The following is a 24,012-nucleotide window of genomic DNA, read 5'->3' as shown; positions in this document are numbered from 1 at the left end:
CCCTAAGGTCAGGGGCCAGGCCCTGACCTCTGGTGTTCGGGGCCCTCTTCTAAAGCCCTTTGTGAGGACAAAGGGCTCAGAAGACACTGCCAAAGGGTGGCTCTCAGGACGTTGCTGGTGTCCCTTAAAGGCTGGCTCTGAAGAATGAGGTGACTCAAGGCCAGAGGGAACACCGACTGTGACATTTTATATTCCTTTCTGTTGAACACTCCCCAGCATGTGCCTCCTACTTGGAGGTGACAACTGCGCTGTTCCCCAGCTGTTGCTTGACCCTGTGGCTTGGTAGCAATGGCTGCCCGAGCCTCAGATGCCCGAGAGCTTCATGTCACCAGCATGTCCCCAAACACCAGCACAGTGGCGACACTGGTGACAGCGATTCTCTTCCCTGTGGTGTGGCCTCCTGCAGGACCTGCAGTCCACACCAGCGGGTGCACACGGGCACAGAGGGTGGGACCTGTGACTTCCTGCAGTTCTCCACCTTCTGAAAAGAGGGTCGTGTCTGGTGTGAGCTGAGGCCCGCCCGGGGGCAGGGACACTGTCCTAGCGTCAGGACGTCCTCTCCAGAGGGTGGGCGCAGATGTAGGTGCGCTTCTCAAGGATCTCCCTGGACACTTTCTTAATCTGCTCATCCAGGTTCTCTGGAGCATCTGGGAGGGAAGAGAGGGACAGGGTGACCCTTCTGCCCTTCACCCCTGAGCCCCGACCCCAGCTCTATTTCTATTTTATTGAGAGTCAGGGTCTCCCTGAGTTGCTTGGGGCCTTGCTTTGGCTGAGGCTGGCCTCCACCTTCTGATCCTCCTGCCTCAGCCTCCTGAGCTGCTGGGGTGACAGGTGTGGGCCACCGTACTTGGCTTATCCTATTTCAAATGCCCAGACTGTAGGGGGCTAGGAGTGGGGAGAGGATCCTGATCGGGAAATGACCAAATGGAGGAGAAACCGTTTCATCCACCTTCGGTCACATGTGGCAGCCCTGTGGCGTGCCTGGCCAGTCCCCAGCACCAGGAACCACTAGATGTCACCGGCCAGTGTCCTCACCATCGACGACACACCTGGGCTCGGCACTGATGCCGATCCAGAGCCTGTGGCCAACAGGACCGTGAGGGTCAGAGGAGACCCTGAGTGACACGTTCCACGCTGTGGCCCAGGGGGAGGGTGGTGGCCAGGCACCCAGGGCAGCAGCTATGTCTTCGGGACCTCCTCTGGGCGAGTGCGTCTCAGCTGGTCTCTAGATGGCAGGAGGCCATGGGGACAGACCAGGCCTGGAATCCATCCTGTCCCCACTTACTCTTGTCCAGCTGCGACAGGCTGAAGAGGTTCTGGACGTAGGCCTCCGTGCAGAACATGTTGGCCAAGAGGATCTGTGGGGGCCGGGGTCAGAGAGGACGGCAGTTCAGGGCCCGAGGGTTGACCCAGCCCTTGGCCCAGCTGGGCCCACAGGCCTGGCTCAGGACTTCAATGACCCCTAGCCACTCTGTCCCCTAGCGCGGGCTCCTCAGCCTCTGAGACGTGCGCTCCCTCTCCCATGAGGTGGACGGCCACCCTGCTGACCATTCTGCCTCTGCCCTGGGCCAGTGCGCACGTGGCACACAGGTGGACCAGTCACTTTGCCCCTTTCTTCTCTCAGGTAGGGGACCAAAGACGGAGCGTGGCCGGTTTCCTGGGCGGCAAGGACCGTCCTGTGGCCACAGTATGGCAAACCTGCCCAGCCTCCCGAGTGGCACCCTGGTGCGCCTCAGAACCTCGGCCTCTTCCAGTGACCTGGGCTTCCTCGGCCACCGGCTTCATTAAAGTGCAGCAGGACCAAAGGCCTGGCTCACAAGTCCCAGCCCTGTGTCTCCCTGCGGCTGCCACCTGCGCGTGGTCTGTCCGCGGGACCAGCTGCTGGACTGTCCAGCCTGGCTCGCTGCGGGGGGCCAGGGCGGGCTCACCTCATGGTCGTGGTTTCGGAGTCCGATGCGGATGGAGCGGCTGGCCCGGGACAGCACGGCCACCATGCCGTACAGGTTGATGAGGACGTTGGCCACCCGCTTCAGCACCAGCTGCTCCTCCACGACAGTCTGCGGATGAGGCTCAGCGTGGAGACCAGACACTCGGTCCCCTGGCCCTGTCCCCCAGACACACCTTTTTTTTGGTCCCAGGGACACTTGACCCCTGAGCCCCGTCCCCAGCCCCTTTTCTATTTTATTTAGAGACAGGGTCTCGCTGACTTGCTTAGGGCCTTGCTAAGTGGCTGGGGCTAGCCTCCACCTTGTGATCCTCCTGCCTCAGCCTCCTGAGCCACTGGATGACTGACAGGCATGGCCACCTGCCCGGCCTGGTTTTCCCTTCTCTTTGTCCTGTCTGCACTTGGGCAGGTGTAAGGCCAGCCCAGGTCCCAGGGTTCGATGTGCTCAGGTCACCTGGAGCACGTGGGGTCACCCCGTGGACTCAGGCCAGGTAGACAGGCTGTCCCCTCCCCTCGTTCCAGGGGGCCTGTCTCCATCTAGAAGGTGCCCTGAGAAAACACACCCAGCAGGCGTTCCCAGGTGCAGGCGAAGCCAGCTGACTGCCCCTGTTCAGAGTGACCAAGGTGTCACTGGCTGCTGGCCACCTGGCTGGCTGTGCCCCTGGCTGCCAGGGCCTGCTCACCTTTCCAAAGCGAAGCAGCAGATTCTCCACGGTGCGGCCAAAGTAGTACACGTTCTCCTCGAGTTTGTTGGCACTCTCCTGTGGCCACGGGACAGGGCAAGGCTGGGCGCCCATTCCCCACTGGGCCCAGTCCTGTCCCACGTGACAGCACACAGCCCAGCGCTCCAGGGCCCACGGGGCACCAGCAGGAACCCAGAGCCCTAGCACACCCTCTGCATGGGACCCTGAGGCTTGGCGTCCCCATGCGGGTCCACTTGCTGGGCCTACTCACCTCGAGGCTGGGGTGGACCACTCCAAGGTTGCCCGTCAGCCCCAGGTCCACGGTTCGGCCCAGAGAGTCCCGAATCCTCCGGCCAACGGTCTCCATGATGGTGGTCACGTTGCCCCGTTTAAGTTCACTGCAGGGAGTTCAAGGTCTCAGGACCTGGGCCCCAACACTGGCCCCTGCTGCCACCAACACAGCCCCCCGCGCACCCCAGGGCCCTGTCGCCCATCCCAGCAAGACATGCAGGGCTCCTGGGCCCAGGGCGACTCTGGGCCTGCAAAAGGGCAGCTGGGCCCCTCATGGGGCCTGTGCCTGTGGCCATCTTCCCCAAGGAGGTCCCCCAGTGAAGGAGGCTGCCAAATGCCATCTGCAGCCTGGACTTGGGCTTCACAGGGACCAGGGCAAGATGGGGCAGGAGAGGTGACAGCAGAGGAACTGGCTGCTTGCTGGCCTTGAGGACAGCCTCTCTCCTCAGTTTCTGAAATGCTGGCCAACCACGGGGTGGTGACGGGGCTGCCTGTTGGAGGCTGATGGTGCTTGGGGACTGAGGGCTGTGTGACCCTAGCGCAGGCCTCTGTCCCCCGGCTGGAGGACCAGCCGCGGCCTGGCTTCCTGGGCCCCGCAAGGCTGTCCCAGGACCCGGCATCCCTTCCCACTGCTCTCTGCTGGCCAGCCAGGGCCCTAGAAGCCACCGTGGGAATGTCACCTACTGGATCCTCTTAGTCAGGATGCGGCCGGCGTGCTGCAGGCCCGTCAGGGCGATGAACATCCGGAGAATCTCGTTGGTCCCCTGTGGCCAGCGGGGTGGAGGTCAGCAGCTGAGCCAGGAGGTGGCCCAGCAGGGCTCCGCGGTTGGCAGGCCAGGTAGCGCCTACCGCCCGCAGCAGCGGCTTCCACCTCGGTGGCACCCCGAGCAGGAGATAGGAGTCAGGTGCACAGGGAGGTGCCCATGGCAGACAGTTGGCATGACCTCTCGAGGGGACCAGTGCCTCCCCTGGCCAGTCTCGCGGGGTCACCAGACTCCGTGACCAAAATACCCCAGCTCTGCTGGGTGCCGGGGGCACAGCAAGAACTGGACACAAGGGACACAAGTCCGCTGGCTCTGGGCTGAGGCCAGACTCCTCAGGGAGGCTGCTGACGGCTGGGTGCCACCTTTGTGCCCAGGTCCCTCCTGGCGGGCACAGCCCTGGTCTGGGGTCTCCCAGGCCCTGGGAGAGTCCCTGGATCCTCCCACCTGCCACCCTCGACGGCTCCAGACCTTGGTCATCAGAAGGGTGTCCTTTTTTACCTCAGTCATCACGTCCCCACTATCCCTGACCCCTTTCCCAAGGCCACCATCTGAGCCAGGCCACGGGGGGAGGTGTGGCTGGTGCTTCTAGAAAGATCTCCTTGCTCTCTGTCCCTCTCTCCACCACTGGGCTCGCCCTGAAGGTCCTGGGTGGGCCTGGCACATTCTATTTCCCTGTTTCTTGGCCCAAACTGCCCCTCTCTAACCCTCATAAGGCCACCTTGTCCCCAAGGGCCAAGGGCACCTGCTTCACAGGACCCAGCTCCCCGGGAGGATGCATCTTCCACTGCACAGGGACCACGCACCCTCCTCGGGCATCCGGGAGCACCAAGGTTGTCTCTGGCCTGGCCCTGGCCCTGGCCCGGTCTGGTGGTCACTAAGCTGACCCTAGAGCTGGGACTGGAGCCCAGGTCTCCACAGTGTTGTCCCACACCGTGTGCAGGAGGGAGCTTGGTGAAGACCCACAAAGAGGTCCCAAGGGACCCTCAGCTCAGGCCTGAGCCGGCTGCTCGGCCTCCCCCAGCCTCTACCCTGGGCCACGCGGAGCTAGGAGGTTCCACGGGGGGACACGGCCTGTCCAAGGCCCTGTGGCTGTGGCTGGGCCCTGGAGAGCACTTCCCAGGTCCAAGGAGGCAGCGAGGGGGGAGGGGGTGCAAGCAGGGCTCCCAGGGACACGGCTGGACGGGTCTCACCTCGAAGATGAGGAGGATGCGGGCGTCGCGCAGCATGCGCTCGTAGGGGTAGTCCTTCATGTACCCTGAGCCCCCCAGGATCTGGAGCGCCTCGCTGACGCACTGCCAGGCGCTCTCGGAGCTGAACACCTGCCACAGACCAGGGTGACATCAGCACAGGGACTCCTGGGGCCGAGTCCTTTCACGAGAACGTGGGCCTGGGGGAGCTGTGGCTGGGGACGGCTGGGGGGCTCTGTTGGCAGAACTGGGACGTGAGGACGAGACTGACCGCAGGAAGAAGTCGCCAGGTGACCATAGGCAAGGCCTTCGGCAAGTCCTGGGACACAGTGACCAGCTCCCTCCAGGACCTCCCATGCCTCTTCAGCCTTCCTCTACCCCTTCCCCTCCTGGTCGCCTCCTGGGTTTTCAAGAACCACACAGGGCCGGGTGCTGGGTCACACGCCTATAATCTCAGCGCTCAGGAGGCTGAGGCAGGAGGATCGCAAGGTGAAGGCCAGCCTCTGCCACTTAGGAAGGCCCTGAGCCACTCAGCGAGACCCTGTCTCTAAATAAAATAGAAAAAGGGGCTGGGGATGGGGCTCAGTGGGTTCAATCCCCAGGACCTCCCCTATAACCCTAAAAAACAGCTCAATTAATTCCAGAGACCACGGCCTTGTACCTGCTGGGCCATCCGCCCAGCCTGCCCGCCACCCGCCATCTTGTGTATTATAGCTAAAAATGACACTCTCCAAACAAAAGCATCGGGAAACTCTGGGATCTACCTTATCGAACATTCCAGAAAAAACATTCTGATACCACCAAGAAGCCCATGAGCTCAAAATAAAAGACGCCCTTCTCAGGAGAGCCAGGCTGCTGTTTTATGGACCCTCACGTGAGGTCATGACGGCTGAGCTGGCTCCTGTGGCTCCAGGTCACCAAGGGCCAGCGAGAGATCAGCACCCCGGGAAGCAGCATCTCCCCAACGTCTGGCTGGACACTATTTGCTGCAGCTCTGGCCGCACCCTAGGGCCGCCCTCCTTACCCCTGAGGAGCTTCCCACAGGGCCACAGCATCAGGGCTGGACCAAGGACGAGCTGACCTATAGACTACGGAGAGACACAAAGTGGGGGCGACACTGTGGGGTGCAGGGAAGGGGCCGCCCTCGGTTGCTCTCGTGCCAGCTCTGGGCCGTGACAGGGTTACCTTCACCATGGCTGCCTCCACGGAGCAGTCAGGCAGCTCGGGCTGGTCGAGCATGCCCGCCGTGAGGTAGGCCATGCTTTCCATGACGTAAGCCTTCTGAGCCATCAGGGCGAACTTCTCCTGGAAGGTTCAGAAAGACGCAATCAGGAAGCAATCTGAGGGTGGGCTGGGGCGCAGGGTGCTGGCCTAGCATGGGTGACGCCCTGGGTTCCATCCTCAGCACCACCAAAAAGAAAAAAGAAAAAAAAAAAAGATGCCATCTGAGCTAGGTGCAGTGACGCGCACCTGTCATCCCAGTAGTTTGGGAGGCTGAGGCAGGAGGATCACAAGGTGGAGGCCAGCCTGAGCAACTTAGCGAGGCCCTAAGAAACTCAGTGTCTCTAAATAAAATATAAAAATAGCTGGGGACAGGGCTCCATGATGAAAAAGGGTTCAATCCCTGGTTAAACCCACAAAGAAGGTGGCCAGGCCAGAGGCCCTGCTGTCCAGGCCAGAGGCCCTGCTGTCCAGGAGAGCCACGCCCAGGCGCACTCATCAATGGGACTTCTGTCCAATGAGGCCTCACCCCGTCTTCTCTCCAAATCACCCACAAAACACTGCAGTACGGAGCAGCAACGGGACACACTTTCTACACCCACCAGGTGACACCACAGCCCCTGGTACCTGAATCAATCCAAATTCACTAAGACGCTTGTTGAACTGCTTCCGCGTACAGGCGTACTCAGCGGTCAGTTCTGGAGAAGGGATGTGAAAAAGAAGCAGCATTCCTGAGTAGCCAAAAATGATTCCCAAAGGTCCCTGCTGTCACCTTCCAATACCCAGCAGGAACTAGCAGAGAAGTGTGGGCTGCCAGATGCCCTGGCCCACGCCCGTCACCCCAGCCGCTCAGGAGGCTAAGGCAGGAGGATTGCAAGGTGGAGGCCAGCCTCAGCCACTTAGCGAGGCCCTGAGCAACTCAGCGAGACCCTGTCTCTAAATAAAATAGAAAAGGGGCTGGGGACGGGGCTCAGGGATTGAGTGACCCTGGGTTCCATCCCTGGCGCCCCCCACCAAAAAATAAATAACAAAAGAATCAAATCGGCTGACACCCGATGTCCCAAAAGTCAGAGCCCCACTTCCAGCGTCTGGGTCAGAGGCAGGACACTGCTTCTCCTGGGCCTGCAGGCAGTGGGCACAGGGGACCGACATGGGTTTTAGTCTTGGTACTGCTCATGTGGGAGCCTGGCCAAGCCCCACCCAACACTGATTCCCCCAAGTGGCTGTGATAAGGTAACCAGGGGGTAGGCAGGGGGTGCCCAGCCGAAGCCAGTTCTCTGAAAGCTCTCACTGAGCCGGACTCAGGGCCCCCATCTGTGTCCTAGTGACTCAGGAGGCTGGGGCAGGAGGATGGCAGGTTTGAGGCCAGCCTCAGGCACTGAGTGAGGCCCTGTCTCGAGTCCCCTGATGCTCCAGGGGGAGGTGGAGGCCTGCCTGGGCCAGGTGATCTCCAGGTGTCCACGTAGGGACAGGCACACGGGCCCAGGCAGGTCGCTGGCCGACAGAAGAGGAGGGGCACGGGGAATGCGGAGGCTCCTAGGCCAGAGTGGGGACAGCAGGGCCACACAGTGCCACCACGGGTCCCGGCCCTGACTTACCTACCAATCAGTTTCTTGAGCATGCCGGCCACCGCGCTGCCCATGCTGAAGCGCCCGCTGTTGAGGATGTTCATGGCCACCTGGGGGGAGCAGGCAGTGAGGGAGGAGGGGACTGACCACTCCCACCTGTTTCCCAAAGAGGGTTCTTCTTTTTATGGGGGGGCCCTGAGCCCCGTCCCCAGCCCAATTTTGTACTTTATTTAGAGACAGGGTCTCGCTGAGTTGCTCAGGGCCTCATTTTTGCTGAGGCTGGCCTCCACCTTGAGATCCTCCTGCCTCAGCCTCCTGAGTAGCTGGGATGACAGGCGTGCGCCACCGTGTCTGGCCCCAGCACTATGATTTAAAAACAAAAGTTGCCATGGTGACTGGTGAAAAATGACTGCTTTAATACGCAGAGGAAAAGAGACTTCTGACATTTTTATGGGTTACTAGTGTGCTTGCTGCCCTCAGCCTGAACATGAGACAGAATGGCACACTCCAGTGAATCCAGAGGTCTCAGTGTGACCAAAGGCCAGGTGACAGTGAGCAGCTGCTGGGAGGGCTCTTCCCTCTTAGGTGGTCAAAAGGTTATATCAATAGAAGCAGCAGCCAAGTGACAGGGAGGGGCTATTGAAAAACGGACTGAAGAGCGTAGCTGTAAACATAGGAGGAGGCCGGGGCGGGGGCACACCAGCAGCTCAGGAGGCTGAGGCAGGAGGATTGCAAGGTGGAGGCCAGCCTCAGCAACTTAACACGCCCCTAAGCAACTCAGCGAGACCCTGTCTCTAAATAAAATATAGAGTTGGGATGGGCCTCAGGGGTCGAGGGCCCCTGGGTTCAATCCCTGGGACCCCTTCAAAAAACACCCGCTACTGTGTGATTCCACTTCCAGGAAACCCTCCAAACTGACAGATGCCCTGAAGCGCACACTCAAGAGGTAGTTCCCAGAGCACAGGGAAAAGGTGAGGCCCGAGACATGGCATCACTCTGGTGACATTGCCCTGGTGTCCTGCAGTCAGAAGGGACGGCTGCACAGTGTCGTGAGTACGCTGAAGACAACAGACGTGTGTGTCTTACGGTGGCCGATTTGAGGTCATGGGAACTGATTCTTAATAAAAGAAGAAATCCGAACAGTCGGGGGCTGGGACTCCAGATTGAGGGCTGTGTGTTCGCTTCTCTGGAGCCCAGTGGGGACAGGAGTCCCTTCCCTTTCTCAGGATGAGGGAGGCCCTGTGAGGAAGGAAGTCCAGGGCTAAGCAAAGACTCCTTTATTTGGGTTTGACTGGTCACCCATTTTTTTTTTTTTGTCCCAGGGATTGAACCCAGGGTCACTTGACCCCTGAGCCCCGTCCCCAGCCCTTTCATATTTTATTTAGAGACAGGGTCTCGCTGAGTTGCTCAGGGCCTCACCAAGTGGCTGAGGCTGGCCTCCACCTTGCGATCCTCCTGCCTCAGCCTCCAGACCTGCTGGGATGACAGGTGTGCGCCACCGTGCCCAGGTGGATTCATGCTGCTGACAGAGAGTCACACCCAGCCACAGGTCAAGCATAGTCTGGTCTGCCAGGGACAGGACAGAAAGTGGGACCACCACATGGGGCTCAACCAGCTACTCACCTTAAAGCCACCTCCAACTTCTCCAAGGACATTTTCAATAGGGACCTTGGTGTTTTCAAAATGGACTTCACAAGCTGAAATATGAAATATAAGACTTTAGTGGACAAATACAAACCACTGTCCCCCAGGCCCCAGGCATGTGCTGCACTCATTCTGTTCTGGTCTGGATCAATCAACACAATTGATAAGTTATTGATTATAGATCAAGAAATATGGATTAGTAAAATAGTAAGTAGAGCCATAGTGACTCCATCTTTGTTTTTAAGAATTATTAAAAATTTGAGGCTGGAGTTGTGGCTCAGTGGCAGAGCGCTTGCCTACATGCAGGGGGCACTGGGTTTCGATCCTCAGCACCACATAAATGTCAAATGAAGACATTGTGTCCACCTAAAACTAAGAGATACGCATTTTAAAAAAATTCTTGTTTTTCTGTGCTTCATCCATCTGCAAACGTACTTGGACCCAGGATGTGGGGTCCAACTTAGTCTGTTCACTGCTTTTCTGAGTCCTTAAACCCTGGATCGTGGATAACAATCCCAGTGGATCAGGAGGCTGAGGCAGGAGGATCCCAAGTTGGAGGCCAGCCTCAGCAACTCAGCAAGGCCCTAAGCTACTCGGTGAGACCCTGTCTCTAAATAAAATACAGAATCGCATGCAATTCACAGACTCCATAGGATGTGGTTTCCTTCCTTAAATACTGGACCACAGACAGCCTGGCGCGCTTCTGTGACAGGCCGCTGCACGTGGCAGAAGTGTCCCTGGCCGGGCAATAAGCTCTCTAACTTGTTTCAGATTCAGGTGTCCCCTGAGCGGTGTCCCTGTGCCGTTCAGCACGTGCAGGGACAGGACGGGGCAGAGCTCCTGTCTTGGTGGAGCTCGGGTGTTGGTCAGGGAGATGAGACTAGAAACTGCTGGTCCCTGTGGGTAGGATATTGGCTCCCTGCCAGGCTGTCTTTAGAGAGAATGTGGCGGAGGGGACTGGGCGGTGGCTCAGGGGCAGAGCACTTGCCCAGGGTGTGAGGTAAGGCACTGGGGTCGATTCTCAACACCGCATAGAAACAAATAAAGGTCCATCGATAACTAATAAAGATCTTTAAAAAAAATTCTTAACTGGTGCTTTATAATTATACTTCACACTGGGACTCCCTGTGCCACAGCTGGACATGTGGGTGACATAATTTGCTCTACTTGACGGATCTCCCTTCTATTATTATTATTTAAGTTGCTGCATCATCCATTACATACATAAAAGCAGGACTCAGGTTGGGCGCGGTGGCCCACGCCTGTCATTCCAGCAGCTCGGGAGGCTGAGGCAGGAGGATCGCAAGGTGGAGCCAGCCTCAGCAACTTAGCGAGGCCCTGTCTCTAAATATTTTTAAAAAGGGCTGGGGACAGGGCTCTGTGGTCAAACTCCCCTGGTGAGCCTCAGAGGCCCTTCATCTCTCTCCAGCTTCTACAGGGGAGAACAAAACTGCGCCCTCCGACTTCCTGAGCCCAAAGCCAAGGTCCAGACGAGCTGAGGCCGAGAGCAGCCCCTTCCTCCACCGCCCGGTTCTGCACCACCTGTCCCCAGCCCCACAGCGACTGTGCGAAGGGCTCTGGTGGAGCTCAGGCTCCCTGGGCCCCAGGCAGGGAGATGCTGTGCAGGATTCTGCCACCTGGAAGGCAGGGTCCCCACAGAGGAGGGCCCAGGAGTGGCCGTGGGAGCATTCGGTCCCCTCCAGGAGGCACACTGAGACCTCAACTAGAGGGGGCAGGAGGACCCCAGGATGGGTGGATGGGTGCAGGCCAACAAAGGTCCCCTGCCTCTAGTGAACGGCGCTCAGCAGGGACAACAGGTAGGCTTGGGAGGGCAGGAGAGGATGCGAGAGGGAGGACACAGGCTCCAGCCACGAACGAGGGGGTGGCCTGTCCTAGGATTTTACCTGCGACACTTTTTTTTCCTTTTGGTACCAGAGATTGAACCCAGGAGCACTCGACCCCTGAGCCCTGTCCCCAGCCCCATTTTGTATTTTATTTAGAGACAGGGTCTCCCTGAGCTGCTCAGGGCCTCACTGTTGCTGAGGCTGGCCTCCACCTTGCGATCCTCCTGCCTCAGCCTCCTGAGCCTCTGGGACGACAGGTGTGCACCATCCCACCTGGCTTACCCAGGACACTGGCTGTCGGCCTTTGGAATTTCTGTTCCTCTGATGGCCTTATCCCCCTGGAAGCCACCAAAGCTTAACACACAGAGCAGTGCCCAGCCAGTGACTGCAGAATCAATGAGTAATTTCCGGGAGCTCACCTACCACCAGGGAAGTCTTCAATGGCCTGATACCAACAATGTTGACTTCATGCCCAAACTATTTATTTGTGACTGGGAACTGACCCCAGGGAGTACTTCATGACCAAGCTGCACCCAAAGTCCTTTTTATTTTGAAACAGAATCTTGCTAAGTTGCTGAGAGTTAAATGTGGAGGCTGGCCTCAAAGTTGTGATCCTCCTGCCTCAGCCTCTCGACTCACTAGAATTACAGGTGTGTGCTTCCGTGCCTGGCTCCATAAGGATTTAAATCTTATTTTACCTGGATACTTGGACAGACCAGAGGGCCAGACACACATTGTCACATTCATACACACACAGACACCCACACGACTTACTGTTGGAGCCCCGAATGCCTAATTTATCCTCCGGTTTCCCATTAGTGATGCCACCAAAGTCCCTTTCCACTATGAAAGCTGTCATCTTGTCTTTTACTGAGCCATCGGAATCGACCACCTCGGTCTTGGCAAACACAGTGAAGATGTTGGCCAGTCCCCCGTTGGTGATCCAGACCTGAGGACAGAGAGCAAGGGGTCCTCAGAGACTCCTCTCGGCTCAACCACCACCTGTGAGGCCCCAACTGAGGAACTTATTTTCATCTTTTTTTTGGCACCAGGGATTAAACCCAGGGGTGCTTGACCCCTGAGCCCTGTCCCCAGCCTTTTTTATATTTTATTTAGAGACAGGGTCTCGCGGAGTTGCTGAGGCTGGCCTCCACCTTGTGATCCTCCTGCCTCAGCCTCCACCTTGTGATCCTCCTGCCTCAGCCTCCTGAGCTGCTGGGATGACAGGCATGTGTTTTACTTCGATCTTGATTCAAGAGGCATGAACTAATTTGGGAAATCTGAAGGGCGACTAGATAGTAAGAAAGCGATAACAGTACCCCAGCTCTCTGTCTCTTAGGGGTCCGTGTTTGAACTGTGACAGACGCAGTCAAGAGGCCATCTTGATGGAAGAGACCCAGCCAGCTGTGAATGGGTACCTGATGGCCTGTGCTCAGTCAAGGACGGACACCGTCCCAGACCTACGGATGCATGAAATTCTATGCAACTAAGACTTCTGGCTCCGAGCGCAGCTGGAAGTCCAGCATCAGGGACACTGTGGCCAGGCCTGGCTCTGTCACCAGAGGGACAGAGGACCCGTGCAGGCCACTTGAGGACTGAGCACTGCACCTGCTGGGTAGTCACCAGAGGGTCACAGACCTTGGCACAGGAAGAGGCCCAGCGGTGACAGTGAAGGCGGCCACCGAGACCTGACAGGGCGGGGTGGTGAGGCTGTACCTTGGAGCCATTGAGTACGTAGTGTTTCTTGTCTTCACTTAACGTGGCCCTGGTCTGGATGGAGGCAGCGTCACTCCCGCTGCAAAGAGAGACGTGGGTGAGACGTGGGGAGAAGAACCCTGGGAATACACCAGAGTTGGCCAAGAGCCTGGAAATGGAGGGTCTTAGGAGTCAAGTCCACAGGAGGCAACACAGCCTCTAAACACAGGGTCAGACCACACACAGGGTCAGCTTTAAAGCTGCGTGTGGTGGTGCACACCTGTCGTCCCAGCGGCTCGGGAGGCTGAGGCAGGAGGATCGCAAGGTGGAGGCCAGCCTCAGCCACTCAGCGAGGCCCTGAGCAACTCAGCAAGATCCTGTCTCTGGATGACCGTTGCAGGATCCCCCGTGAAGGGAGGCAGCATTAGGCATGGCCCAGTCACAAGACCTCAACTTGAGTCCTACCCAGCCCTGTCCCTGTCTGGCTGTGTGACATCCCCCACGGAGCCTCCAACTCCTAATCTGAAGATGGAGACCCACCGCGCACGCCGCGTGTCCTGAAAGGTGCTTGGAGGCCCGAGGGCCAAGGGGACTGTCAGTCTCAACACTGGGTGACAGAGGCTGATGGGTCTCGTTGGGAATGAGAAATTAGGCAGAGGTAAGAGAAGTGGCCAGAGAGCAGATGCAAGTCTCTGCGAGGCCCCAGGTGGGGACGGAATGAGGTCAGCCACTGCAGACAACTGCCCTCTGTCCCCGGGAGCCCTGGACATGGCCCGTGTCTGTGGGAGTCGGCTCAGGGGAGGGCGGACCTGGCTGGCTCGGTGAGGCAGAAGGCGGCGATGTGCTCCCCAGACGCCAGTCTGGGCAGGTACTTGGCCTTCTGTTCTTCGGTGCCAACCAAGATGATCCCCTGAAAGAAACAGTTTTTATTTGTTCCTTTTGGCTACAAGACAGCAGCGTGCATTCTGGGACATGTCCCACCTACACGGGGTGTGACGTCCCACTCCTGTGGCTGGACCTGCTGTGGGGTGTCCCTGGTCGTGGGTTCCTCTGTGAACATGGGAAAGGGACGTCCATTCATTCCCCTGTCTCTCCCAGTCCCTCCCCTCCCTTCCCTCTACTCCCCTAAGTCTCATCCAGTGAACTGCTGTCCCCCACTATTGTGGGTCAGCGTCCCCATATCAGAGAGGACACTCAGCCTTTGGTTTTTGGGACTGGCTTATTTCACTCAGCATGATCGTCTCCAGCTCCATCCATTTACCGGCAAATGCCGTCATTTCGTTCTTCTTTAAGGCTGCGTAATATTCCACTGTGTATATGGATCCCCGTTTCTTTCTCCATTTATCTGTTGAGGGGCACCCAGGCTGGTCCCTAAGTCTCCAGACTGCTTTCCACTGGCACTCCCAACACTGTGGGGTGAACCTTTCCCCCACATCTTTGCTAACATTCTATCATTTGTATTCCTGACAATCGCCATCCACAGGCTTGTCTTGGCTGTGAAGAGCTGAGAGTGAGGCCTGATGTCCCTCGTGAGGACGATGCTGACGTCCTGCCAGAGAGGACAGCAGGTGCCCAGAGCTGACGGCCGCAGGTGGGGGCCGGCTGCCAAGAGGCCCCTCCTGCACCTGCCCCAGGGCAGTGCTTTGGGCTTAGACTCTGGGATCTTCATCCTGACCCTTCCTCTGCACGGCAGGGTGCCCAGGGCCTGGACTGTCCTCCTCTGAGTCCCCACTTTGTGATCTCCAAGTGGGGGCTGCCCCCTCCTAGCAGGTGCTCTGGATAATGGGAGGTGAAGACGTGGGAGGGCTGGGACCATGCACAGCCAGTGTCCCCAGGGTGCCCTGCTCTCTGGGGAGGGGAGCTGGGCCTGCGTCTCTTTCCTGATGTCTACACTGAGACCTGATCCTGCCCCCTGTCCCCTTCAGAGAGCCCCAGGGAGAAACCCCAGCATCTGACCTTGAGGCCGATGGCTTGGTGAGCTGCCAAGGTCACGGTGATAGAGCCGTCTAGGCTGATGATCTCCCCTAGACGAGCGTACATGGTGTTGGAGAGGCCCAGGCCACCTAGGAGGGAGGGAACAGTGTCAGTCACAGTTCAGCCCACCTCCTCCCATTAAGGCAAAAGGTTTTACTGCCTTTTATTTCTTTTGAATTATGTAAGTCAAACTGGATCACCATTAAAAAAAATAAAACCACACCAGGTGTGGGGGCACATGTCTGCAATTCCAGAGGCCCAGGAGGCTGAGGCAGGAGGATCGCAAGTTGGAGGCCAGCCTCAGCAACTCAGTGAGGCCCTAAGCAACTCAGCGAGACCCTGTCTCTAAATAAAATAGAAAAAGGGCTGGGGACGGGGCTCAGGGGTCAAGTGTGCCAGGTTCAATCCCCAGTTCCCCACAAAAAAAAAAAAAAAAAAAAAAAATCATAATAAAACCTAGGGCTTCATACACATTGGGCAAGTGTCTTCCCTATGAGCTACACCCCACTTTTTAAAAAAAAAAAAAAACTTTTTACTTCTTTTTTTTTTAATATTTTTTTAGTTGTCAATGGACCTTTATTCTTTACTTATTGATACACAGTGCTCAGAATCGAACCCAGTGCCTCACACATGCTAGGCAAGCGCTCTGCCACTGAGCCACAACCCCAGTCCCCCTCCAACTTTGGATCCTCCTGTCTCAGCCTCACAAGTAGGTGGGATTAGGCATGTGCCATGACACTCAGCTGACACACATATATATATATATATTTTGTACCAGGAATTGAACTCAGGGGCTTTTAACCCCTGAGCCTCATCCCCAGCCTTTTTTAAATATTTTATTTAGAGACAGGGTCTCGCTGAGTTGCTCAGGACCTCACTAAGTTGCTGAGGCTGGCCTCCAACTTGCGATCCTCCTGCCTCAGCCTCCCTAGTTGCTGAGATTACAAATGTGCAAGACTTTGTCTTGCCGGGTGCAGTGGTGCAGGCCTGTCATCCTAGGGACTTGGGAGGCTGAGGCAGGAGGATCACGAGTTCAAAGCCAGACTCAGCCAAAGCGAGGCGTTGAGCAACTCAGGGAGACCCTGTCTCTAAATAAAATGCAAAATAGGGCTGGGGACAGGGCTCAGGGCTTCAGTGCCCCTGAGTTCAATCCCTGGTATGAAAAAAAAGAAAAAAAGACTTTGTCTTAACTCCTTTCAGTTTTATTTGGTGGGGAAAATCCGAAGCTTTCCGACTAGAGTATGGGTAAAATCATAGGGTAGAGTCCGCAATCCCTGTGTACAGCAGAGGGCTGGGGGTGGGGTGGCTGTTGGTGGCACAGGGACTCAGAAGCAGGAAGGAGCCACACAGGGCGGGCCTAGACTAAGGGGGGAGATCCAGGCTCAGTCAGTAGAAGGGTCCAGTTTCTAGTACCGGGGCTTCTCTAAACTCTCCCATGGCCTCCAGGGAGGCACGGAAGAAGCTCAAGATGAGTTGGGTGGGGTGTGCACACCTGTAATCCCAGTGACTCTGGAGGCTGAGGCAGGAGGATTGCTAATTGGAGGCCAACCTCAGCTTACCCTAAGCAATTCAGTGAGACCCTGTGTCTAAATAAAATATAAAAAAGGCTGGGGCTGGGGCTCAGTGGGAGGGCACTTGCCTAGCAGGTGTGAGGCACTGGAGTGGATCCTTAGCACCAGGTAAAAATAAATAAATAAATAAAATCAAGTCACACCGATGAATGCTGATCTGGCCTCAACTTTCTCCTTGGTCTTAGCATGCACCGGCTCTAGGTTAGGGACCAGCAGGAAATTACGGTACAGATTTGACAGCCCCTGTCCTCTGCTGCAGGAAGTAAGATCTCCCTAGAGGCCAGGCAGGGGAGAGAACAGAAAGAGAGTCTTCGGTGGATGGCTGTGGAAAGTGTAACTCGTGAAACACACTCAACAGTGCGTCTCTACAGGACCCGCTGCAGCCTGGAAATGTGCCTGACCCTTAAAGCACCACCGAGCCCTGTTTCGCTCACACCTGCAGAGCCTCTATGATGGCCGGTGGAGGCCGCCCCAGCAAGGCCCGGGGACAGGCAGGGCAAAGGACCAGGGCCACCATTTGGTCTAGGTGGTGTACCTTCAGAACAGCAGCCTCTCAGGGAAATGCAGAGTGACCATGACGAGCCACACCAACCGGGGCAACTCCTCCACTTACCATATTCTTCTGGGACCTGCATTCCAAAGAGGCCCAGGCTTTTCAACTTTTCCAGGGTGTCGTCCGGGATTTTCCCCTCCCGGTCAATTTTCTGAGAATCCACTGAGAAAAGAAAACGTCTTGATGAAACAAAATATGAGCAAGCCATCTTCATGCAGAGAAAGGGACCCAGAATGTTTTTGGCAGAGCATCCGACCCCAGTGCCAGCAGTTTCTCAAAACTGCTCGAAACTTCTAGAAGGATTCTCGAAAATTCTCAAAACTGTCTAGTGATGGTCACATCGAATCACTGACTTGATTTGATGTAGTTTGTAGAATTGTGGTTTAAAGCCAGCAGGGCTAGGTGGCTGTCTGCTGACCTGGTCACTGGTCGCCTGGTGCCTTAGCCATGTGAGATGGCGGTCAACTGCATGCTTATGAGATGCAGATGCCTGCACATGCTTGACTCGACTGTCCAGGAGATGGGGAGGCACACAACTCCTGGTGTATGGCTGCAACACTAGGCCAATCCCCCCATCCAGGCAGTGACGGGGCTCCCTTCACCTCACTGTCCAAAAGCCCCCACGGTGTCACCACAGTCTGCAGGCTGAGCCCCACCCCCAGCCCCTTTTATATTTTATTTAGAGACAGGGTCTCGCTGAATTGCTTAGGGTAAGCTGAGGTTGGCCTCCAATTAGCAATCCTCCTGCCTCAGCCTCCAGTCTGATCAGCAGCGATTCATCCACCCCCATCAACACGCACACCCACAAGGGCAAAGGGGAACAGTCTCTAGCACAGGATTAGAAAGTGTGTCCTTCCTGTGTGTTACAGTAATGCTTTTGTGTGTGTGTGTGTGTGTGTCGGGGGGTTACTGGGGACCAACCTCAGGGCCACTCAAACCCTGAGCCCCGTCCCCAGCCTATTTTGCATTTAACTTAGAGACAAGGTCTCACTGAGCTGCTTAGGGCCTCGCTATTGCTGAGGCTGGCTTTGTCCTGCCTCAGCCTCCTGAGCCACTATAATGACAGGCGTGTGCCACAATACTTGGCCCATCAAGAAACCCTTTTTAAATTTTTTAGTTGTCAATGAACTTTATTTTTATCTGGTGCTGAGAATCGAACCCAGTGCCTCATGCATGCTACGCAAGTGCTCTACCACTGAGCCACAGCCCCAGCCCCCCATCCAGAATTTTTGGCACAAATTATTCAAGGCTTACACACTAAAAACCCCACACATAAAACACTAAGAGAAAATAAAATGACCTAAATAAGTGGGGAGATAGGCCAAGATGCTGTACTCTCAGTTCCTCATCACGCTGATTCATGAACTTTCTGAAACCCCAGTCAATGCCGCAGGCCTGCTGAGAACAGAAAGCTGATTCTAAAACTCCCTGGGAGTCCAAAGGGCCTGGAGTCCACATGACTTCAGAAGACAGCCAAGCTGAAGGGCCAGCACTGCCCAGTTCTGAGCTTATTAGAAGGCCCAGTAAATAGGTTAAGGGGATGTTTGTGGGAACAGGAGACAATGTGGGATTCAAAACAGACCCACACCTAAATGATCCATCTAGTTTTGATGGAGGTGTTTGGTTAATTCAATGGGAAAAGAATAATCTTTATAGCAAACACAGCTGAACAGTTGGATATTGTCCAATTGTTTGAAAACCCCCAAAAAGTCATCCTCAAACTTCTACCCCATACCACCGACCACATTAACCTGGGTCACATCACAGATCTAAACGTAAGAGTTATCTAACTCCGGAACTTGAAAAGAAAAGACAGATGAAAATTGTTATGGACCTGGCAGTTTTCCCATAGACGATCCAAAAAGCGCAAACTAGCAAAGAAAAAACTTGCACTTTATCCACATTAAAAACTTTTTTTATATTTTTATTGTTTTTTTGGTACCAGGGATTGAATCCAGGGGCACTTAACCACTGAGCCACATCCCCAGCCCTTTTTGATACATTTCATTTTGAGACAGGATCTCACTGTGGCCTCTCTAAGTTGCTGAGGCTGGCCTCCAACTTGGGATCCTCCTGCCTCAGCCTCTTGAGCCACGGGATTATAGGTGTGCAGCACTCAGCCTGAATCTTGGTAGCTTTTAATAAAGCAGCAATTTGTATGGTCCCTAAAGCAAAGTATTATGAATTAATGACACTCAAGAGGGCCTCTTTTATACTGATACTGCTCCTGATATAAATATCGATGTGGGATGGGGCCGTGGCTCAGTGGTAGAGCACTTGCCTAGCATGCGTGGGGCACTGGTTAGATTCTCAGCACCACACATAAATAAAATAAAAGCAATGAACAAGTAAGATATATATTTGAAAAAATATTGATGCAATCACTCTTACAAGGAAAATGAGAAATGAGGAGGAAACCACACCTACCTTCTTCATTGAAGAATTTTTCCACGGGTCCCACAAACTGATTGATTTCGTTAAGTTCATCTTGGCTAACTTCTGGAAATGGGAAGACTCCTTTCTAAAAATGACAAACATTTACTAAGCATTATTATTATTATTATTATGTGGTATTGGCAATTGAACATAGGGGCACTTAGCCCCTGAGCCCCATCCTCAGCCCTATTTTGTGTTTTATTTAGAGACAGGGTCTCACTGAGTTGCTCAGGGCCTCACTAAATTGCTAAGGCTGGCTTTGAAGTCGTGATCCTCCTGCCTCAGCCTCCCGAGCTACAGGGATTCCAGGTGTGTGCCACCAGGAATTCCAGCAGCTTGGGAGGCTGAGGCAGGAGGATCACAAGTTGGAGGCCAGCCTCAGCAAAAGCAAGGTGCTAAGCAACTCAATGAGACCCTGTCTCTAAATAAAATGCAAAATAGGGCTGGGGATGGGGCTCAGTGGTCGAGGGCCCTGGGTTCAATCTCTGGCACCCCTCCCCTCAACAAAAGGCTACTACTGGAGAACACACCGCGGTTGCCAGGCCTGACTCCCCAGAGCTGCTGTCCCTCCTGTCATTGCCAGTGACTCCCTGAGCTTACTGTGCCAGAGAGGAGGATCCCACTATTCCTCTTGCGACTGATCAAGGCTCCCTATGCCGAGGGTGTGCAGGGTGCAGTCACGGGGCGAGGCCTGGTTGTGCAACACATCAACCTGAACTCAGCCTGGGCGTGGCTGCTCCTTAGATGTGGGGACTGGGCCACTCCAAGGCCTCTCTCTGAGCCAATTTCACTTTAATCCCACATGATCCTGATCATTGCAAAAGCACCTGGGACGTTCAAAACAGGTCATGTGTGCTGCAAGATGCAGGAACTCAATCTCAGTGTCTGATACTGGCTCTGCTCCTGTCCACAGCTGTGGTCCACAGAGTGACTTAGCTTCCAGGCTCTGATTTGTCACCGTGAATGGCCAATGATGCCAAGACGCCCAGCTGGCTTTTGAATTCATCTGGCAGTGGCCTGCACCACGGGCCTTCTGGGTTCCCGTCCCCGCTTCGGCTGCTCCCATGACATGAGGATGTGGCTTTGGACATACAGCGGCCTAGCACGGATGGATCACCAGAAGGGACAGAAAACACGTGAATGATGAGAATAAGAGGAACCATAAGTCAGGGCCAGGAGCTCTGCCTTTCCTCTTGGGACTCAGGTCACCTCCTGGGTCACCAGGTGACCCAGGAAGTACTTCAGACGAGTCCTCCACCTCCCTGCACCCTGCGCCTCGAATCAGTCTTGTGACTGATTCAGTGTGTCCTCCAATCTGTCTGCTCCTCTCTGGCCCCAGGACTGCAGGGTTTTGGCCCTAACCAAAGTGACAGCTGAGTGGTGGGAACCCCTGATCTCCCCTCATGACACTGTCATCCAAGGGTCTAGAGAGGAAACACACAGGTGACTCTCACTGGGCAGCCTCAGCACAAAGCTGTCCCTTTCTACAAGGACACAGAGGCCAAAACTGCCCTGGTCACATTTGTGTTCACGGCCTCCCTGGTCGTCTGGGCCTTGTGTGTCCTGAGGGGGTATCGATTCGGGATGAGGACAAAAGGCAGGCTGGCACCTGAAAGCCACCAGCAAAGGATCACTGCTGCAGGAGGGAGATCCCGGGGTGGGAAAGAGCAAACACTGACATCATCAGACCAGAAGGGAATGGGGCACATCCCAGAGGGAGTTTGCAAGTTTAGAGAGCAGCAAGCCCTGCCCGTCAGCCACCTAAGACAGAAGCCAAGGCTGCTCATGGCAGGTGACCTCCCATTTATCCCAGTGGTCCCCCCAAGGACAGCGGGATACTGAGGGCAGTGTGCTAATCCCTGGATTGAGGGTCTGGAAGGTCTGTCCTTACTCTGAAGTTTTAAGTGGTGCCACAGACCTGCTCAAGACCCAGAATGCTGCACAGATGGTGGCAACCTGATTCAGGGTCGATGAAGGGAAGGTACCTAACACTGGTCGGGTTTAAAGAGGACCCGAAGGTACAGAAAACTCGTGAACTCTGAGAATAAGAGGAATCAAAGGTGATGCCAGGAGACTGGCAAAGCCTTTCCATTAGCTGTGGAAAAATTAGGCTAGTGGGAGGTGCAGGACTGGATGGGGTCCAGGAACAAACTTCCAGATACAGCCCAATGTGGTGGCGCATGCATGTCATCCCAGCAGCTCAGGAGGCTGAGGCAGGAGGATCGCAAAGTGGAGGCCAGCCTCAGCAACTTAGTGAGGCCCTAAGCAACTCAGGGAGACCCTATTTCTAAATAAAATATAAAAAGGGGCTGGGGATGGGGCTCAGTGAGTAAGCACCGAGTAAGTTCAATTCCTGATGGCAAAACCTAAATAAATAAACCCCAGCAGATATGCTAATTACAGATACCCATTACAGCCCCGAAATGGAGCTTCTGAGCAGAAAGGTAGACAAAAAAAGTCTAGAATCGAGGAAAGAAATACAGGCCGGAGAAGCAAGTTTGAGTCATGAGGACATAGATGGCATTTAAAGCCAGGACACTAAACTAGGCCATCAAGAGGGTAATTATAGATTCAAAGAGGTGTTCTTATGCTGCACCTTAGAAAATTCCAACTGCAATCAGGCTGGTGGGAACCACGGGCGATCGTCTAGAGGTGAAGGAGCCAAGAAGAAACCAGCACAGGACACTGGGAGAGAGTGGTTTCCAGAAGGTAGATGGATGGAGTGCAGCCAAGGGGACAGAGCACTGAACTGTGTCAGGGGCCACTGGTGGGTGGGCTTAGGAGGAGGAGGAGGACTGAGAATAGATCCTTAGATGTGACATCATGGAGGTTACTGCTGACTTTGATGTCAGGGACAAAGCTTGAATAGTTCAATAGAGAAAATAATTGACATGGAAGAGAAAGGAAATAAATGCCCTTGAGTGGATGAGAAGGCTGGTGTCCAATGACTGAAGCGGCCATTGTCAGGAGTAGTGGGCACACATGACGGGCGGGTGGGTGACCTGCAGGGGTCAAAGTTCTCCTCTGGCTACTGTTCTGTGTCAGTGTGTCCTCCAATCTGTCTGCTCTTCTCTGAGAAGCACCACGGATATGAAGTGGGGGTGGGGACAAGGTGCCAGTGGCTTAGTGACTCAAAGAGGACTAAGAGATTCCAGATTTTCTTCATTGCACAACTGGGAGTCAGATAGCCCCAGGGACAAAGCACCTACACACCCAGGTTTGGGGGAAGATGGTTTCCCACATTTTAAAGCTGCTAGCTCTGCCCTAGCAGGACGGGTCACTCCTGGTCCCAGTCCTACCTTCTGCCTCTGTAATGCCATCTACCTAAGGGTTTGTCCTGACAACCTGGGGCAGAACGATCTAAAGCCAGGGAATAACATTTTTGCGGGGCACAGGATCAGATCACATTCTGACTAAGCCCAAAGAAGTAGGGGGTGTCCCCTGTGGCCACGCCTACTTTGTAAAGTGCCAAGGGACAGAGAAGTGAAGTCATCAGTCCAAGGGAGCAAAAGTAATTCGCCTTGAAGTCACCACTTTTTCTTTCTTTTTTTTTTTCCCCCTTTTGGGTCGTGCGGACTGAGCCCGGGGTTGGGGGGGGGGCCCTGACCCCTGAGTCCCCATCCCCAGTCCTTTTTTGAGTGTTTTATTTAGCAACAGGGTCTCGCCCAGCTGCTGAGGCTGGCTTGCACCTCGTGACCCTCGTGCTCGCTCACCCAGTGGGATCACAGCCGGGGGCTCAGCCGTGTCCCTTCAGTGTCGCAGAGAGCGGGGGACTCTGCATTTCCCGTCTCCCGGGGGCTCATGCACACTGCCCGCTCCAATTTTGGGGGGGGGGGCGGTCAAAGGACTTGACTTTAAAGCCGCAGAAAAAGGTGGAAAGAAGAAAAAAAAAAACCCAGGGCTCCCTGACCCAGCTGTGGCTCTGGGATCTCGGACAGGGACGGCGTGGGACAGGCACCTGATGGGCGAAGCCCAGGGCCCCGGGGAGCGCCGGGACTGAGCCGCGGAATGGAGCCCGGGAGCCCAGACGCGGCTCCGCACAGGCCCCGGCAGAAGGTTCTGCAAGGCCCTGCCCTCCCCCCTGCGCGGGCCCCCCGGGCCTCGGGGACCTGGAGTCTGGGCGCCGTCCCCCGGGGGTGCCCGTCGGGCAGGTGCGGGACGCCGCCGGAGCCAGCCGCCAAGCGCGCAGAGGCCGCCCGGGCTCCCTTACCTTCTCGATTTTGCCCAGGAAGAGCTCCTTGGCGAAGGCCCGGCTCGGCGGACTGGTACTCAGCGGGCGCCGGCTCGAGCTGAGGGCCACCAGAGCCCGGCAGGCTCGCGCCGCCGTCGCCGCCCGGCGCAGGAAGAGCGCGCAGCCGCTCATGCCGCCCGCGTCCGCTCGGGGAGTTCTGTCACCTCCAGCTCCGCGCCGCCTGATGACGCCACGAGCCCGCGCCGCCTGATGACGCCACGGGCCCGCGTCGGCGCGCCTGCGCCCCTGCGCTTGCGTGGCCACGCCCCCCGCTAAGAGCCAAACGCTTGCTGGCCACGCCCTGCGTGGAAAGAGGGGCGGGGCCACGCCGGGGGCGGGGCGCCAGGAGGTTCCCTTCAGTCAAATGCACGCCCTGGAGGCTCCCCGGTGCCTGGGGACGAGAGC

At 55.9% G+C, this 24,012-nt stretch overlaps 2 protein-coding genes across 2 annotated transcripts in view; one reads left to right on the top strand and one right to left on the bottom strand.

Moving 5' to 3' along the window:
• CFAP92 (cilia and flagella associated protein 92 (putative)) overlaps nt 1-1,922 on the top strand; it is a gene marked incomplete at its 5' end in the record, with an annotated part of 44,515 nt that extends 42,593 nt beyond the window's left edge. The window contains one exon of the mRNA XM_081276079.1: nt 1,625-1,922. Coding sequence (XP_081132205.1) covers nt 1,625-1,788 — 164 coding nt within the window. The 3' untranslated portion in view covers nt 1,789-1,922. The remainder of the gene's footprint in view (nt 1-1,624) is intronic.
• ACAD9 (acyl-CoA dehydrogenase family member 9) lies at nt 172-23,805 on the bottom strand. Its single transcript, XM_081276098.1, has 18 exons — nt 23,587-23,805; nt 19,368-19,461; nt 17,001-17,102; nt 14,799-14,905; nt 13,652-13,752; nt 12,864-12,942; nt 11,922-12,096; nt 9,283-9,356; nt 7,694-7,769; nt 6,719-6,789; nt 6,056-6,175; nt 4,874-5,002; nt 3,604-3,683; nt 2,900-3,026; nt 2,629-2,706; nt 1,929-2,057; nt 1,286-1,358; nt 172-647 (listed from the first exon to the last, which is right to left on the bottom strand). Exons 1-18 carry the CDS (start codon nt 23,737-23,739, stop codon nt 547-549), a joined length of 1,869 nt encoding a protein of 622 aa, XP_081132224.1. The 5' UTR covers nt 23,740-23,805; the 3' UTR covers nt 172-546.
• Between the last annotated feature and the right edge of the window lie 207 nt (nt 23,806-24,012).

This window comes from Spermophilus citellus (assembly GCF_964194105.1).
Source record: "Spermophilus citellus genome assembly, chromosome: 19".
Lineage (NCBI taxonomy): Eukaryota > Metazoa > Chordata > Mammalia > Rodentia > Sciuridae > Spermophilus > Spermophilus citellus.
The sequence above is the reverse complement of the archived record's forward strand: the minus strand, read 5'-3'. Positions and strand labels throughout refer to the sequence as shown.